Source organism: Onychomys torridus, chromosome 5 (genome assembly GCF_903995425.1).
Source record: "Onychomys torridus chromosome 5, mOncTor1.1, whole genome shotgun sequence".
Classification (NCBI taxonomy): Eukaryota; Metazoa; Chordata; class Mammalia; order Rodentia; family Cricetidae; genus Onychomys; species Onychomys torridus.
The window spans coordinates 114,245,275-114,259,337 of record NC_050447.1 but is presented as its reverse complement, the minus strand read 5'-3'; the positions used below and the strand labels follow the sequence as shown (position 1 = coordinate 114,259,337).

At 43.4% G+C, this 14,063-nt stretch overlaps 1 protein-coding gene across 1 annotated transcript in view; it reads right to left on the bottom strand.

The window, feature by feature from the left end:
• Sycp2l (synaptonemal complex protein 2 like) overlaps positions 1-13,499 on the bottom strand; it is a 57,077-nt gene extending 43,578 nt beyond the window's left edge. Inside the window, exons 1-8 of the mRNA XM_036188920.1 lie at positions 13,491-13,499; positions 12,003-12,071; positions 10,674-10,811; positions 10,468-10,587; positions 5,485-5,589; positions 5,050-5,074; positions 269-354; positions 69-157 (exon numbers count right to left, since the gene is read on the bottom strand). Of these exons, the coding sequence (XP_036044813.1) occupies positions 69-157; positions 269-354; positions 5,050-5,074; positions 5,485-5,589; positions 10,468-10,587; positions 10,674-10,811; positions 12,003-12,071; positions 13,491-13,499 (641 nt within the window). The remainder of the gene's footprint in view (positions 1-68; positions 158-268; positions 355-5,049; positions 5,075-5,484; positions 5,590-10,467; positions 10,588-10,673; positions 10,812-12,002; positions 12,072-13,490) is intronic.
• Positions 13,500-14,063: the final 564 nt, after the last annotated feature.

Sequence of the window (14,063 nt, the reverse complement as noted above, 5' to 3'; positions counted from 1 at the left end):
GGACAAAGAAAGGTACAGAGATTTGGGATTTGGGGCTTACACCATCACCTGAGTGTGAGTTCACTTACATAAGACTGTGCGTGCCTTCTGCTGAAGAGAGCTTCCTTCTCTCTTCCCGGGGCACGGTGTCCAAGATGCAGTTCAAAGTACTCAGAGCCTGCTCAGAATTGGAGTGAGGATTCACAGAAAAGAAACAAATGAAAATGCATGCATGATTTCTCCGAGTTTTCCAGAGCAACCGTTAACTTACAGTTCCGTTACAACTCACCTCCTGCTGAATGGAGGGCTTCAAGGTGCCTTCTGCTACCAGGAATCCTAAACTACGTATGAAGGAATCCAACATCTGGATTGTCCCTGAAAGTGCAGTTGTAAAAGCATCAAATGGATGCTGGAAAGAGTCAGAGCTGACTCCTGCGAGCAGGCAGATGGACAAGCTGGAAATAGTATTCAGTGCAGGAATGACAATCTAGGCAAGGGGCAGGTTACAGCCAGCTTTGGGTCACGGCGGCCCCCAGGCTGCCAGACACTTGTTTTGTTTTGCCCCAGCAAACCTGCTGTAACTTGAACAAAGCCACTTTCTGTCTACAGTGGGCAACATCCCGAGTGCAGGCATGAGGGCTGTGCTGTTTACATGGTTTATATGAATTTACATTACATAATAATGCAAATAGTATACATGATATACAATTAAACTGCTATAAGTCTATAGCATTGAAGCAGGAACTTTTAAATAAGTTGGTCTTCATTAACAGAACACAAATTTCCACAGCTGTTTATAGATCTGGGAGATACTATTTTACACATAACTAAATGAGAGCTACCTTTTACAGTTTTGTTTGTGGACTTACATTAAGGTAGTAAGTGGAAATAATAGTGAACAGCACAAAAAAATTAATGCCAGGTCAGAGTATAATTTTGGTAGATTAAAATGTATCATCTCAATATGTAAGTTCTTTGTCACAAAGTATATGCCTTTTACCCCAGTATAACTCATACAATTGTAGAAGACCAAACTGGGAAGTATTAAAAAAAAAAAAACAAACAAAAAAAAACTGTCCACCAGGTTAGACTCAAAGGTTCGACTAAAAGTCTGGCTGGCCAGCAAGACTCTTGAAGGTGTCTGCACGTGTCCCACATACAGACAAGTCAAGTGTTGTGGTTTCATTTTTGAGACAAGCTAGAGAAAGGGAGAGGATGTGGCCCTGGGACGCAGGAGGGCTTCTGTAACAAAGGGGTAGCAGAAAAGTCAAGTCTGAGACGTGTTTCAAGAAACCTTGTTAAAAAGTAGGAAGCATTTGCCTCATTGTCCTGGGGCTGACAACACAAACTAGGGAATAAATTTGCAGAAAACTTGCATGAGAAAGCACCAGGTTGAAACAAAAGTAGACATACGCAAAAACAAAAGTATAAATAAAACTTCCAGTCATTGTAGGTACTTAAGTATGAGGGGTGTAATACATGAACATCATTGGAAAGATAGGGAAAACTGAGAAGGCACAGTGAGGCAGCCCCCAGATTTACACCAGCAGAAGCCACTGCCCACCATTCCCTAATGTCCCAGCACTGAGGGTCCTAAGAAGAAAGCCAGCACTAATGTTTGGACATAACATGTTCCCAAAATCTGACATGCTGAAGGTTCCCAGCTGGTGGTGGTGCTATGTGAGTGATCCTGAGTGTGAACTCCATGGCTACATTAACCTCATGGGTGAGTTCACAGCTCAATGGGCTACTTAAGGGCAGCAGGGCAGGGGAGATCTGGTTGGAGGAAACAGGCCACTGATGGGTGTTCCTTCAAGGGTTTATGCTCTCCCCAGCCCTTTGTTCTCTTTCCTGGCCACCGTGAAATGGCCTCTCAGCCATATGCCTCTAGTATTCTGTCTCATCTCAGGTCCAAACAGTGGGGCCAACTGACCACAGAGCTTCTGAAACTGTGATCCAAAATCAACTGTTCTTCCTATACATTGATTTTTCTCCAGTGTTTTGTGATAGCCATGGGGGTGGGGGGGGGAGGAGGAGGAAGGAAGGAAGGAAGGAAGGAAGGAAGGAAGGAAGGAAGGAGAACTCACAGCCATCTTACAAAAGTTACATCCACAGCTGGGCCAGAACCGCAAGGACAATGAAGATACTTAAGAAGGTGGTACCCCAACAGAAGGAGGGGAGGAAATGTCCTATTTGTTCCCCTCAATAGTTTTCCTGTACTGAATCAGCAGTCTATATCAGTTGGCAAGAGGGCCCGTGAAACTTAGCACTTCGCAACACCAAGTGAAGAGTGGAAGGCAGACCTGAGAGCAGGGGCAGTTCACCGCCATCCTCGAGGGGAGCAGGGGTAGTCCACCACCATCCTCGAGGGGCGGCGCCTTGAGGGGAGCAGGGGCAGACCACCGCCATCCTTGAGGGGCGGAGCCTTGAGGGGAAGGTAATGTTTACAGAATTGAAGTCTGGGGAAGAAGCAATGAAGGAAAACAATGCCATCTGAGAAAAACTTGAAAACTCTTAATACACTGAATGCTGGTGAGGAATGGGGTGAGTGGGTAGTGTCAGAACTGAGAATTTTTCACATCAGTGGATAATGTCAGAACTGAGAATTTTTGCACATCAATAAAATTATCAAAGAGCAAATTTTCCTGAAGATTGGATTCAGCATTCATGAGCCATGTAACACAACCATGTGTGAGCATATACTCACAGGTTCCTGCCTACAACTTCAGCAACACAAAGGAATGAAGCAGGGTTATGATGGGGACAGAAGGCAGAGCAAGAATTCTAGGAACTAAAGTCAGAGATAGAAAATGTCCAAAAGTTCCGGCCATGTCCCACCCACACCCTAATGATGCTCTTCAAAATTATAGTATGGCAGCTGGAGATTGGGATGGCTAGTCTTCATTGCTGGCCTCACTGCCTTTAAAAATCACTTCGCTCACATCTCTCTTCTGTGTCTGTTATAGTGTTTCCTAGAAACAATTGACTGGGATATTCTTTTCAGTGGGTGGCACCATTACATGGGCTGGGGGCTAGCATGAATTAAGAAAGCCAGATTTCTAGCTGTGCGGTGGCGGTACACGCCTTTAATTCCAGCACTCAGGAGGCAGAGGCTGGCAGATCTGTCAGTTCCAGGCCAGTCTGGTCTACCAGAGCAAGATCCAGGACAGTCAGGGAAACCCTATCTCAAAAAAAGAAAGAAAGAAAGAAAGAAAGGAAGGAAGGAAGGAAGGAAGGAAGGAAGGAAGGAAGAAAGAAAGAAAGAAAGAAAGAAAGAAAGAAAGAAAGAAAGAAAGAAAGCCAGATCTCCTGATCTCCAGCATTCATCTCTGCTTCCTGATCTACTGAGATGTGAGCAAACGGCTGCCCATGCTCCTGCTGCTCATAGCTTCCTACCACCTTGCAGGTGGCGTTTGTTCCCAAGTACACAAAAGATGCAGTATGCACCTCAGCTCCTGGTACTGTTTCCTCAATCACCATCCATTGTGGAACATAACATCAGCTCATTAACAGCTTCTTAAAACCAAATAGCACCCTGGGAAAAATGACATTTCATAGTGTGATGGCCATGTGTTCTGGGATGTTCAAACATCCCAAGTGCATCTTTGCTTCCAGGCTATCATATTTCAAATTGCCAACTACCCTTTAACTGGAACTGAATGGAACAAATCTTTGCCTTTAGGGTATTTTCCCTTGTACACCCTGGAAAGGCAAAGCTATTTTCATTGGCTCCAAAGTAAATCAATATCAGCTCCAAGTTAAGTCAATAGAAGCTACACCTTGCTGGTTTGTGTCTTGGCCAACTGTCTGCTGCTATAACCAGATACCTAAAGCTGAGTCCGTTTAACAAAGAAAAAGAGGGTGATTTAGCTCACAGGTCTGGAGGCTCCAAAGCATGGCAGCATAGTCTGTGACTTCTGGGGAGGAACCCATGGTGGATGGAGTCACAGTGGCAGGAACACAGTGTGGAAAGGGTCTCGTGGGCAGCAGAGAGCATGAAAGCAAAAGGCGACAGCCCAACTCTTTCTAACAAGTAATTCCAGCAGGTAGTGCCTATTCTCATGAGTTCTAGTTCAGTCTCACACCTGATGAATCCCTTCACAGAGCTGGGCCAAGGTGATCTGACTTCTTCACAGTGGGCCCAGCAGGACCAGGCCTCTAGTGTGTGAACCTAGGCAGAAACCAGACCCAAACCCAGCTAAAATTCCTGCTGCTTTGGAGACAGAATGGCTCTCTACTACCTAAACAGAGGAGCTTCACACAGCAGTGACCAGAGCCACCCATACACCCATACATTGAAGAAAACTGAGACACGCTTAACAAAAAAAAAAAAAAAAAATGCCTTCCTGCATCAGTGTGGGACTGTGTAAAGTGGCTGATAAATCCAGATGTGTAGTAGGAATTTTAAAGGTACTTGTTAATAAAACTCAAACCCGAGGCCAGTTATTGGGGTGATTGCTGGAAATCAGAGAAGCAGAACAAGCCACAGTTTTCTCACCTCACTGGTTCCTCAGCTGGTCTTGTTTCCTCAGACTGCAAGCTTCTGAATCCTCATCCCAATGGCTCTCAGTTGAACTGTGCTTGAAAGCCTGAATGCTTAACCAGCTGAATGCTTTACTCACTACATGCTTCTTTCTCCCCTAATTCCTGGTCCTCACGCCTTATATACTTTTCTCTTTCTGCCCCCCACTCCCTGGGATTAAAGGTTGTGTTTCTAGGATTAAAGGCATGGGTCACCATGCTTAGCTGTTTCTAAAGTGGCCTTGAACTCAGAGATCCAGCTAGCTCTGCCTCCCAAGTGCTGGGATTAAAGGTGTGTACCACCACCGCCCAACTTCTGCTACAGCTTACTCTTCCCATTTTCTAGCCACCATTTCTGGCTCTGTTCTAGTGGCTGTCTGTTCTCTGACCCCAGATATGTTTATTTCAGGGAACACACAATATTTCAGGGAACACAATACCCACCACACAGATGTGTTTAGATTTCACCCTTGCCTGGCATTTAAACCATTGGTGCCAAGATATCCTCTTGATGAAAAATTGCCAATTAGTAACTGCTCGTATACATACCTTTCCTGCTGTGCCTGGAAATGACCTGATAAATGGGAAGGAAAAGTGCAGCTTGTTACTTCAAAGCATCACACATTCCGACACTAACACATGAATACTAACGGACAGAAACTGAAGAAAAAACCCACTAGGAGACTGTTAGAATTACAGTTACCTCATTAAAATGAGCACATTCCCTACAGTCACACAAATAACATGTTAGAATATATAAAATAAATGAACTCTCAGTTTCCTATGTCATTGGTTGAATATATTAATGTCTGTTACTCTTTCACACAATGACTTAATTATAAACTACAGAAGTCTTTTAAAAGCCACATCTTATAAAAGGCCACTTCATAAAAGATTTCTTTTTAAATCCAAAAGTGACTTTACAAATCACGTAGTTCCTGCCCATCACTTCTGGCATCATCCCTTGAACACTCCCATCCTTACCAGCGCAGTGTCGAGGAAGTCTCCCACGGCAGCAGTCAGCAGTGCATCTGAGGCCATGTCATTTGTCATCAGAAATCCTGTTACTGTTTCAAACCAGGAAACCATGTGCACAGAGGAGATGCTGATAGAACCGCATGGTCCGAGTGAGTACCACCTACCTCACAAGATTTATGAGAGCATCTCCCACTAGAGAAAGCAGCCTGAAAACCTTTTCCCTCACATAATATAGGCTTCCCATGCACCAAGAGCAAGTCAGAAAGTATGCAAATAGTCTAGAACTAGGATAAGTCACACACATCAGTAAAAATGGGACACTTGATGAGGGTTGGTGCCAAAGCACCACCAGAAGAGGCTGCCAAGGAATTTAAGGTTAGGTGAACCTGTGCAGCACAGGGCAAATAGTATGGCTTTGAGAAGCTATAGAAAGCAAAGAATCAAAAAAGATGAATGAGGTACGTGTGGTAGAGCATGCCTAGAAGCCCAGGACTTGGGAAGATGAGGCAGGAGGACTTCAGCCTAAACTACACAGTGAGATCCTCTCACAAAACCAAATTAAACAGAAAGATGAACAGCTTGGGCATTGCTGCAGAAGTCTTCATGACCATAGTCACATACTTCAGGCCTTGTTATCTTTCTTCTTCTAGGAGCTTTTGGCTAATTGGATTTCCCCACAAGAACATAAGTTCAATTTCATGCTGTGCTTAGAACAGTTGAGAATAACTTCCCTGGCATCTTGAAATAGATGTGCTCAGTGAAGCATGGGCCATCTTTGGACCATTTTTGCTGAAACTGGCCACTCATAAAAACAGAAAAACAAGTTTAGAGATATAGTTTAGTGGTAGGGAACCTGCCTAGCATGCAGAGTCCTGGGTTCAATCTTCAGTAACACATATACACAAAGGAGGGTAAGAAAATACATGCATATAAAGTCATAAATCATCAGTTGAACATAGCATGAGGGACATGAACCATTGATGGAAAACTTGAGTTGGAAAGGGGCATGGTTTTGCATAGTTGATCAATGCTTAAAAATAAGAAGCATTCTCTTTTTAAATTTATTATATTTGTGTTTTAATTTTATACATCAGCCATATAATATAATAAACTTTAAAAAATAAAATAAAATACAGGAGAGCTTATAAGCTGAAAAAAATGAACATAAAGGAGAGTTTTGATTACCAGTCACTGGCACAGGGAGGTAGTACATGGAAACAGGAAGAGAGATTTGATTAGTTTGTGCTATGTGTCTATGCTAGTTACAGATTTAAAAACAATGTATGTTTCTCAGATTGTTGTAGGAATAAAAACCAAAACCACATAAAATGTTTTTAAAATGATTGATATAAGAGAAACCACATGGGGCTGAAGAGAAGCCTCAGTAGCAAAGAGTATTAACTATCCTTGTAGAGGACTGACAACCACTTATAACCAGCACTGGTAGGGTCCAGCACTTCTAGCCTTCAAGAGCATCTATGCTTGTGTGCAATACCCACAATCAGAGACACACATGTACACACAAACATGCACACACAATTTTAAAAATTTTAAAGAGAAATCCTGTAAATTACAGAACAATGAGTTTTAGTGTGACAATAAATGTACAGAAAAAAAAAAAGAAGCATTCTCAAAGCCCTCTTGTGTACCCCAATGATACATCATTTACCAGATACCCAGCTTCTTCACTGGACAATAGCAATAGTTTAAGGATTTGATGCTGAGTCCTACTGGATCTTAGGGACAGAGCTAGATATGGGCTTTCTGCAGGGAATTCTTACTCCATGAAGTAGAATTAATTCCTAAGTACACTGTGTGCTGAGTCTACAGTTAGTTTTATAGTACAGAATCAAGTATCTCTTTCTCCTCAACAATGTCTATCTGCTCTCATTGGTCAAAACGTACATGAAATAATATACCCTTTGGAAGGTGCCTGACAATCTCATCAGCAAATAGAGTTTGGATAGAACATAGAAACTTCCATTTCAAAATCCAGTAGGGATTTGATGTGACCCATTTTTTACATATTGGGAGAGCATTTGTGATAATTAACCTTCATTGTCAACTTGACTGGATTTAGAATCATCATGGAAACACACCTTTGGGTGTGTCTGTGAGGTTCTTTCCAGGAGAATTAACCAGGTAGGGAAGATCCACAATGAATGTAGATGGCACTGTCTTACAAGCTGTGGTCCTAGACCCAACAAAAACAAGAACTGAACACTAGCATTCAATTCCATGGGCTTCCTGACTGTGGCTGCAAGGTGACCAGCTACCTCATGCTCCTCCAGCTGTGACTCCCATCATGATGGACTTTACCCTCAAACTGTGAGCCAAAACAAACACTTCCGGAATTTGCTTAAGGCATTGTGTCATAGAAATGAGGGAAGTGTTTAATGTAGCCTTTAAGAGGAAAACCAGGTTGAGGCATACTCCAATTCACAACTCCCTAGCAACCAGCTTAGCTTCCAAAGTGCCCATGGGACATCCCTGCTCTGTTTACTTTGAGGTTTATCTCCTCTTCCTTGTCTGTTTAAGTTAGGGCACCAGGGAGTTAAGGAACATCAAATACAAAATTAAATCATGCCTTTTGTTTTTAATGGTACTAGATATTAGGTCTCATCCATGCTAGGCAAGTGCTCTATCACTGAACTACATCCCTAGTTTTCTTTTTACCTGTTATTTTCTTTTACTCTTGGAAAAAAGCAAACATAGGTTTATTAGGGAAAAATTATAAAGAACTCCCAAGAGTAGGAGAAGCCCCACAGGAGGAGTAGCCTTCACCTTTTATTTTGAGACAATGTGCAAACTGCCCAAGTGGCTCTCGAACTCACTCTGCAGTGAGTTCAGACTTACTTTGAACTTAGATTCTTCCTGCATTAGAATCCCAAACAACTGGGATTCCAGACCTGAGCCACCAGACCCAGCTGAAGCATAGTCTTTAATGCCCTCTGTAACATTTTAAAAGCTTAGTGGGTAAAAGTGTGTGCCATCAAACCTGATGACCTGAGTTTTGTTATCAGAATCCATGAAGGAAGGAGACAATCGACATCCAAAAGTTGTCCTCTGACCTACACACACACACACACACACACACACACACACACACACACCATATGCTCAATGATATTAAATATAATTTAAAAACCTCCAATTTACTCTCGCCCTGGAGGGGGCAGGCCCAGAATGAGTGACAGTGTATTTTAAAATGGTCCTTTCTTGGCCCTATCAGGTCTTGGTAAACTCTAGGAGTGAGACAGCCCAGGTGGTAGAGCAGAGACTTCTCCCTCTCCGGACTGCCTTTGGCCACAGCACCTTCCCTGCACCTTCCTTCCCATAAACAGGGCAGCAGAAACCTTGCTCACTAGCTACTAGAGTGAGCAGCAGTGAGGTTTCCACACTGCATTGATCCCAGCTGCCCTTGATCTACATACTCACCGCTACTGCCTGGCTAATCTTTTTGTTTGCTCTTTTTTTTTTTTTAAGCTGAGGATCGAACCCAGGGCTTTGCGCTTGCTAGGCAAGTGCTCTACCACTGAGCTAAATCCCCAACCTACCTGGCTAATCTCAAAAAGCAGTAAAATGTTGTCACTCATGTGACTTGGATAAGCAAAAGAAAAAAAAAAAATCTTTGCTCCTTTTTTAAGACTGAGGATTTAGAAGAATGAAGAGCGAGGTGTGTCAAGATCAATGGGAAGTTTTTTATGATCTTTCTATGTTTGATCATGTTCAGGAAGTATACTCAAATAGAGAGCCAGATCCCTGCTCACCTGATCTTCCCCAGAGTCTCTGAAATGATCACTAGCACGCCATTACTAGCTGAGCTTAGCAGCATACGTCTGTTTGCAAGGCCATCACTTAGGAGGCTGAGGCAGGAAGACTGATATAAGTCTGAGGCTAGCCCAGGGCTATACAGCAAAAGTCTGTCTCAGAAAAAAATCTAGATATGGATATATAGAGGGCTATAGAAATGGCTCAGCAGTTGAAAGAGCAACTCTCGCAGAGGACCAGAGTTTGTTCCCATCACCCATTATCTGGCAGCTCACAACCACCTATAAACTCTAGCTCCGGAGGATCTGGTACCTCTGGGTACCACAGGCGCTCGCGCACACGCGCGCGCGCACACACACACACACACACACACACACACACACACACACACACAATTTAAAAGTAAAGATGGGCTTGGGAAGTAACTTAGTTGTATCATGCAGAAAGCCTTACATTTTATGCCCAGAACTCAAGAGCTGTAGGCAGGGAGAGCAGAAGTTCAAGGCCATCCTCAGAAAGTTTGAGACCAGCCTGGTCTACAGCCAATCCTGTTCCCTCTCCCCCAGCAAAATGCCATCACCACACATAGTCCTGTCAAGAACAGTGGTTGTTCATTACACAACTATGTGATTCCATATTTCCTCAAAATGCTCTGCATGAGGAGTGAGGAGTTGCCTCACTAATAGAGCACTTACCTAGCACATGCAGAGTCTGAGTTCAATCCCCAGAACTTCAGCTATAAAGACAACTGAAATGCTCTGCCCAGCATGAATTATAGGACAGAAGCAACAAGGTTGGACTCCATTTGTTTTTTTTTTTTGAATTTGATTTCAAAGGAAGAAAAAAAAAAGGCAAACTATCTAATTAAATTCATGGTAGCTTTTTGTTTGGGGTTTGTTTTGTTTTGTTTGTTTGTTTCTCTGTGTAGCCCTTGCTGTCTTGAACTCACTCTGTAGACCAGGCTGGCCTCTAACTTAAAGATCCTCCTCCTGCTGCCTCCAAGTGCTGGGATTAAAATCATGCAACCCCACCCTCCAAGTGCTGGGATTAAAATCATGCAACCCCACCATGCCAGCATACTAGTTTTTATTTGACTCCACCCCCACCCAGGGCCTCACATGCCTTAAGCACGTGTGTTCCACTCTTGGGCAGAACCCTCAACCCCTCACCCTGATTTTCTAAATGGCCCCAAGCCTCCTAAATGTAAAGTGCACTTATCTTTGGGATCAGTCCCTGCTGAATTAGCAAGGGCTCATCTTGGTCTGGGTCATCTTTGAAGAATCTCTGGATACATTTCAGCAGCAGGGAACAATTCCAGAACTCATTTTTATCCAGTTCCTAGGCATGAGAACACACTGACTTCAGAATGCTTCCCAGTGCACACACATTGGCTTTTTGGGCCTCAAACAAATCAGACCACTTGCCTCATTTATCAGTCTGTCAAGATGGTGTAGGAGGAGATGGTTGTGTTTTTGAGACACGTGACTCTCTTTCTGCTGCAGATATTCTTCTATTATGTGAAATCCTTTGCCATGGAATGCATCATTGACAAGAGACTGAAGCTGGAAAGGAGATGGTGTGTGGATTATTAATTTTCCAAAGCACAATAGTTTTATATCAATATTTCAAAATAATGGTGTCTTCAACAAAAATTCTGTAAGAGCTGGGGATGTAGCTAAATGATAGAGCTTCCACCTAGCACAGCCAGGGTCCTGGGTTCAAGGCCCAGCACCACTAAAGAAATGGATAAATGTAATTTTGTGGCTGGGAATATAGTCCAGTGGTAGAACACTTGTCTAACATGAGAAAGACCTTCTGTGCCAACATCCTTACTGCAAATAATAATTATAATTCAGTGTGAGATAATATAAAGCAAAAATACAATAATGACATCAGTCTTGACCTACATAATAGCAAAATATCTGTTGACAATCACTCAAAATATTAGTTTTCATTAGCTTTAGACAAAAGGTCTAGACATGGGAGCTACAAAATAGTAGTGTCTATTGATAATCACTTATCAAAATGTCAGAGCATTCATTAGCATCAGACAAAAGTTCTAAATGTGGGGTTGGTAGGGCCCCTGCAGCAGCTGTGTCTCCTTGGGGTTTCTTAGAGTTCAGACTCCCCGTGGACCCTGTTTGAGTTGACAAGGATGGACTTTAGGGAAACTACTCTTCAATTATGGGTAAACGGGTGAAAGCAAAGTCTAAACCAAAATCTTCCAGCCTAGGCTCACCCTGTAAGGGTCAGAAAACAATGCCGGAGAGAAAGAAAGCTAAGGCCTAGAATAAGGGGAGGTCTTGCTTGCCTCAGGCTTTTTCACACAGTTAGTATGTCAGGATTCCTGAGCCTCACCAGTGAAGTCTCTGAGTCTCTTCAGTGAAGCTGCCAAGTAACGACTTAAAGGCAAGGCTTCTAGGATCCCCTTAAATGGAGCAGGCCAGGTGCTTTCCTGCACTATAACCTTGCTCTATCAGGTTTGGGCAACTGGTGGTTGGCCCTCTGCAGGTCCTAAGTTCCCTGCATTGAATTTGTTGTCTTCAGTCCTGGCTACTTCTACTTGGAATAAATGCTAGACACAAGATAATTTATGGGTAGAGTTCTGGAAAGTATCACAAGTATGGTTATCATGTGATACAACAGTAGAGTAAGCCAGGATTTCTCTGCTCCAGGCTTAAGGAACAATGGGGAAGACACCCGAAACTCCCAACTATAACACATATGGAATAGAAAATAAACTTTATCATTACCCAGAAAGCACCTTGGATCTTGCCAGTTCCAGTATCCTCCTTAACAGACTGCAGAGAATTTTCATTTTTCTGTGTGCAATAAAAAGATGTTCTTTTAAAAAGGAAATAAGAAATCCTGTCTTGAAAAACCAAAAAAAGAAAAGACGATTAAAAAACGCATTTCAAGTTCTAAAAATAGAAAAGTTTTCGAAGCTTTTTTGAACAGGTGTTGTTGTTCATACATATTGCTAATCATAAGTTTAAATAAGAGAGTAGAGAGGGGTTTTTTTAAATGTTATCTTCTTGGACATGGTCTGTGGAAACAAAGCACCATCTCACAAGAAAACAAACAACAACAACAACAACAACAACAAAACCTGAATAAATGTCTGTACAGGATAAACAAGGTTTATAGAAAGCATCATAACTTAGAAAAGGACTTTGAGTTAATAAAATCCATGTTTAAATTCATATCCATATTCAAAGTTTATATTACAAGTTGTAACAAGGAATTAGATTCAAAAGCTCCTTTTATTTGTGACAAAGTTTAACACTCGGGCTTACATAGTGAAATTTCAAGGTTTAAATAGCCACAGCACACCAAAGTTTCCAAACGTGTAGTGGGCTGGTACATTTTCATCAAGGGGTGGTGCCTGGTTGAAGGTTCTGCTTTTACACATAGCCCCCAGTCTCTTCCTTTGCCTCTTACAATTTCTTGGGCAGGTACAGGGTACACAAGGTAAATCTCTGCTAAATGGCTCTTTTTAAGTCACGCTGGAGCCGGCTGCGGTGGTACCTCCTGTTATCCCACTACTGGGGAGGTCGATCAAGGGTTCAAAATTATCCTCAGCTATGTGGAGAATCTACAGCAGTCTGGACAAGTGAGACCCTGCCTCACACAAGGCAAAACAAAAGAAAATCTACTTTAGGTTAACAGTCCTATTTGTAGGAACTTAATCAAAATCCCTAATGTCAAGTGTATTTTTGAAATATTTTACCATCATTATGTACAAATAGAAGACGGCAAAGACCCATGTCCATCTAGACTTGTTTTTCTCCAGTGTACTAGCCAATGACAGGTAAAAGCGGAAGCTCGAGAGGTATTAAGACCCTATCTGTCACCAGGATTGTCCTTTTCTTGCTGGTGGCTGGGTGACCAGGACTAGGAAAGAGAGAAAGAGGTCTGTAGAAGCGCCATCAGGAAAAGCGCTGAATAGTGCACTCAAAAGAGCTACAGAGTTCCAGTTCCCCATTTTCCCTCCCCAGTGGCTTTTTGAGCAGGGGATCAGGATCCCTGTTGTTTCCCCATCTTCCTGAATGCTGCCAGCCAGCGCCAAGCATACCCAAGAGGATGATGCGCCCCAAGGTACCCGGTATCCCCAAAGATTTGTCTGGACCGCTGAACGAACGGTGCTGGGCGCTGGGCCTCTGTGCCGGTGGGGGCTGCCTAGCCCCGAGTGCAGAGAAGACAGTGCTCCTTCGCCCCCGGCCCCTGGCCATGTCACTCACCGCTGGCATCTTGATGCTTTCCAAGCAACACTACCATCCCAGTGCCTGCGAGCCCAGCTGCACAGCACGGCTTGCTCCTCAGCTAGCCCAAGATCCCTGCTGAGATTAAAGGGAGGATCGGTCGCAGGTGATTCTTGGAGTTTAATCTTCTCCAGGAACTCCAATAGGATGAACCTGCTACCAGCTCTACTGGACTCCCGGGGTTTGTGGTTCTAGAAAGCACGCGAGTAACAAGGTCAGGCTGCCCTGCCGCCTGGGCACACAGGTGCAGGGAATGCGGGTAAGGCAGGGAAAGTGTGCACCTGCGGGAGTTGGAGGTTCTGAACTCGCACCCTTGTGTCTAAAGCCAGTGAAGTTTACTGCCCTCAGGAATCTGACCAAGCTGCTAGACTGAGTCACTGTGGGGGCAGGGGTTGAGCTTGGTTTGGTTTCAGGGTCTCATTCTGCACTCTAGACTTAACCGGAACTTACTCTGTACCCCAAGCTAGTCTCAAACATTCAGAAGGCTGGGATTAAAGTGTGGGCCACCAGAACATGCTCCCTGCTTCATCTTGACCAAACAAAAGCACCCTG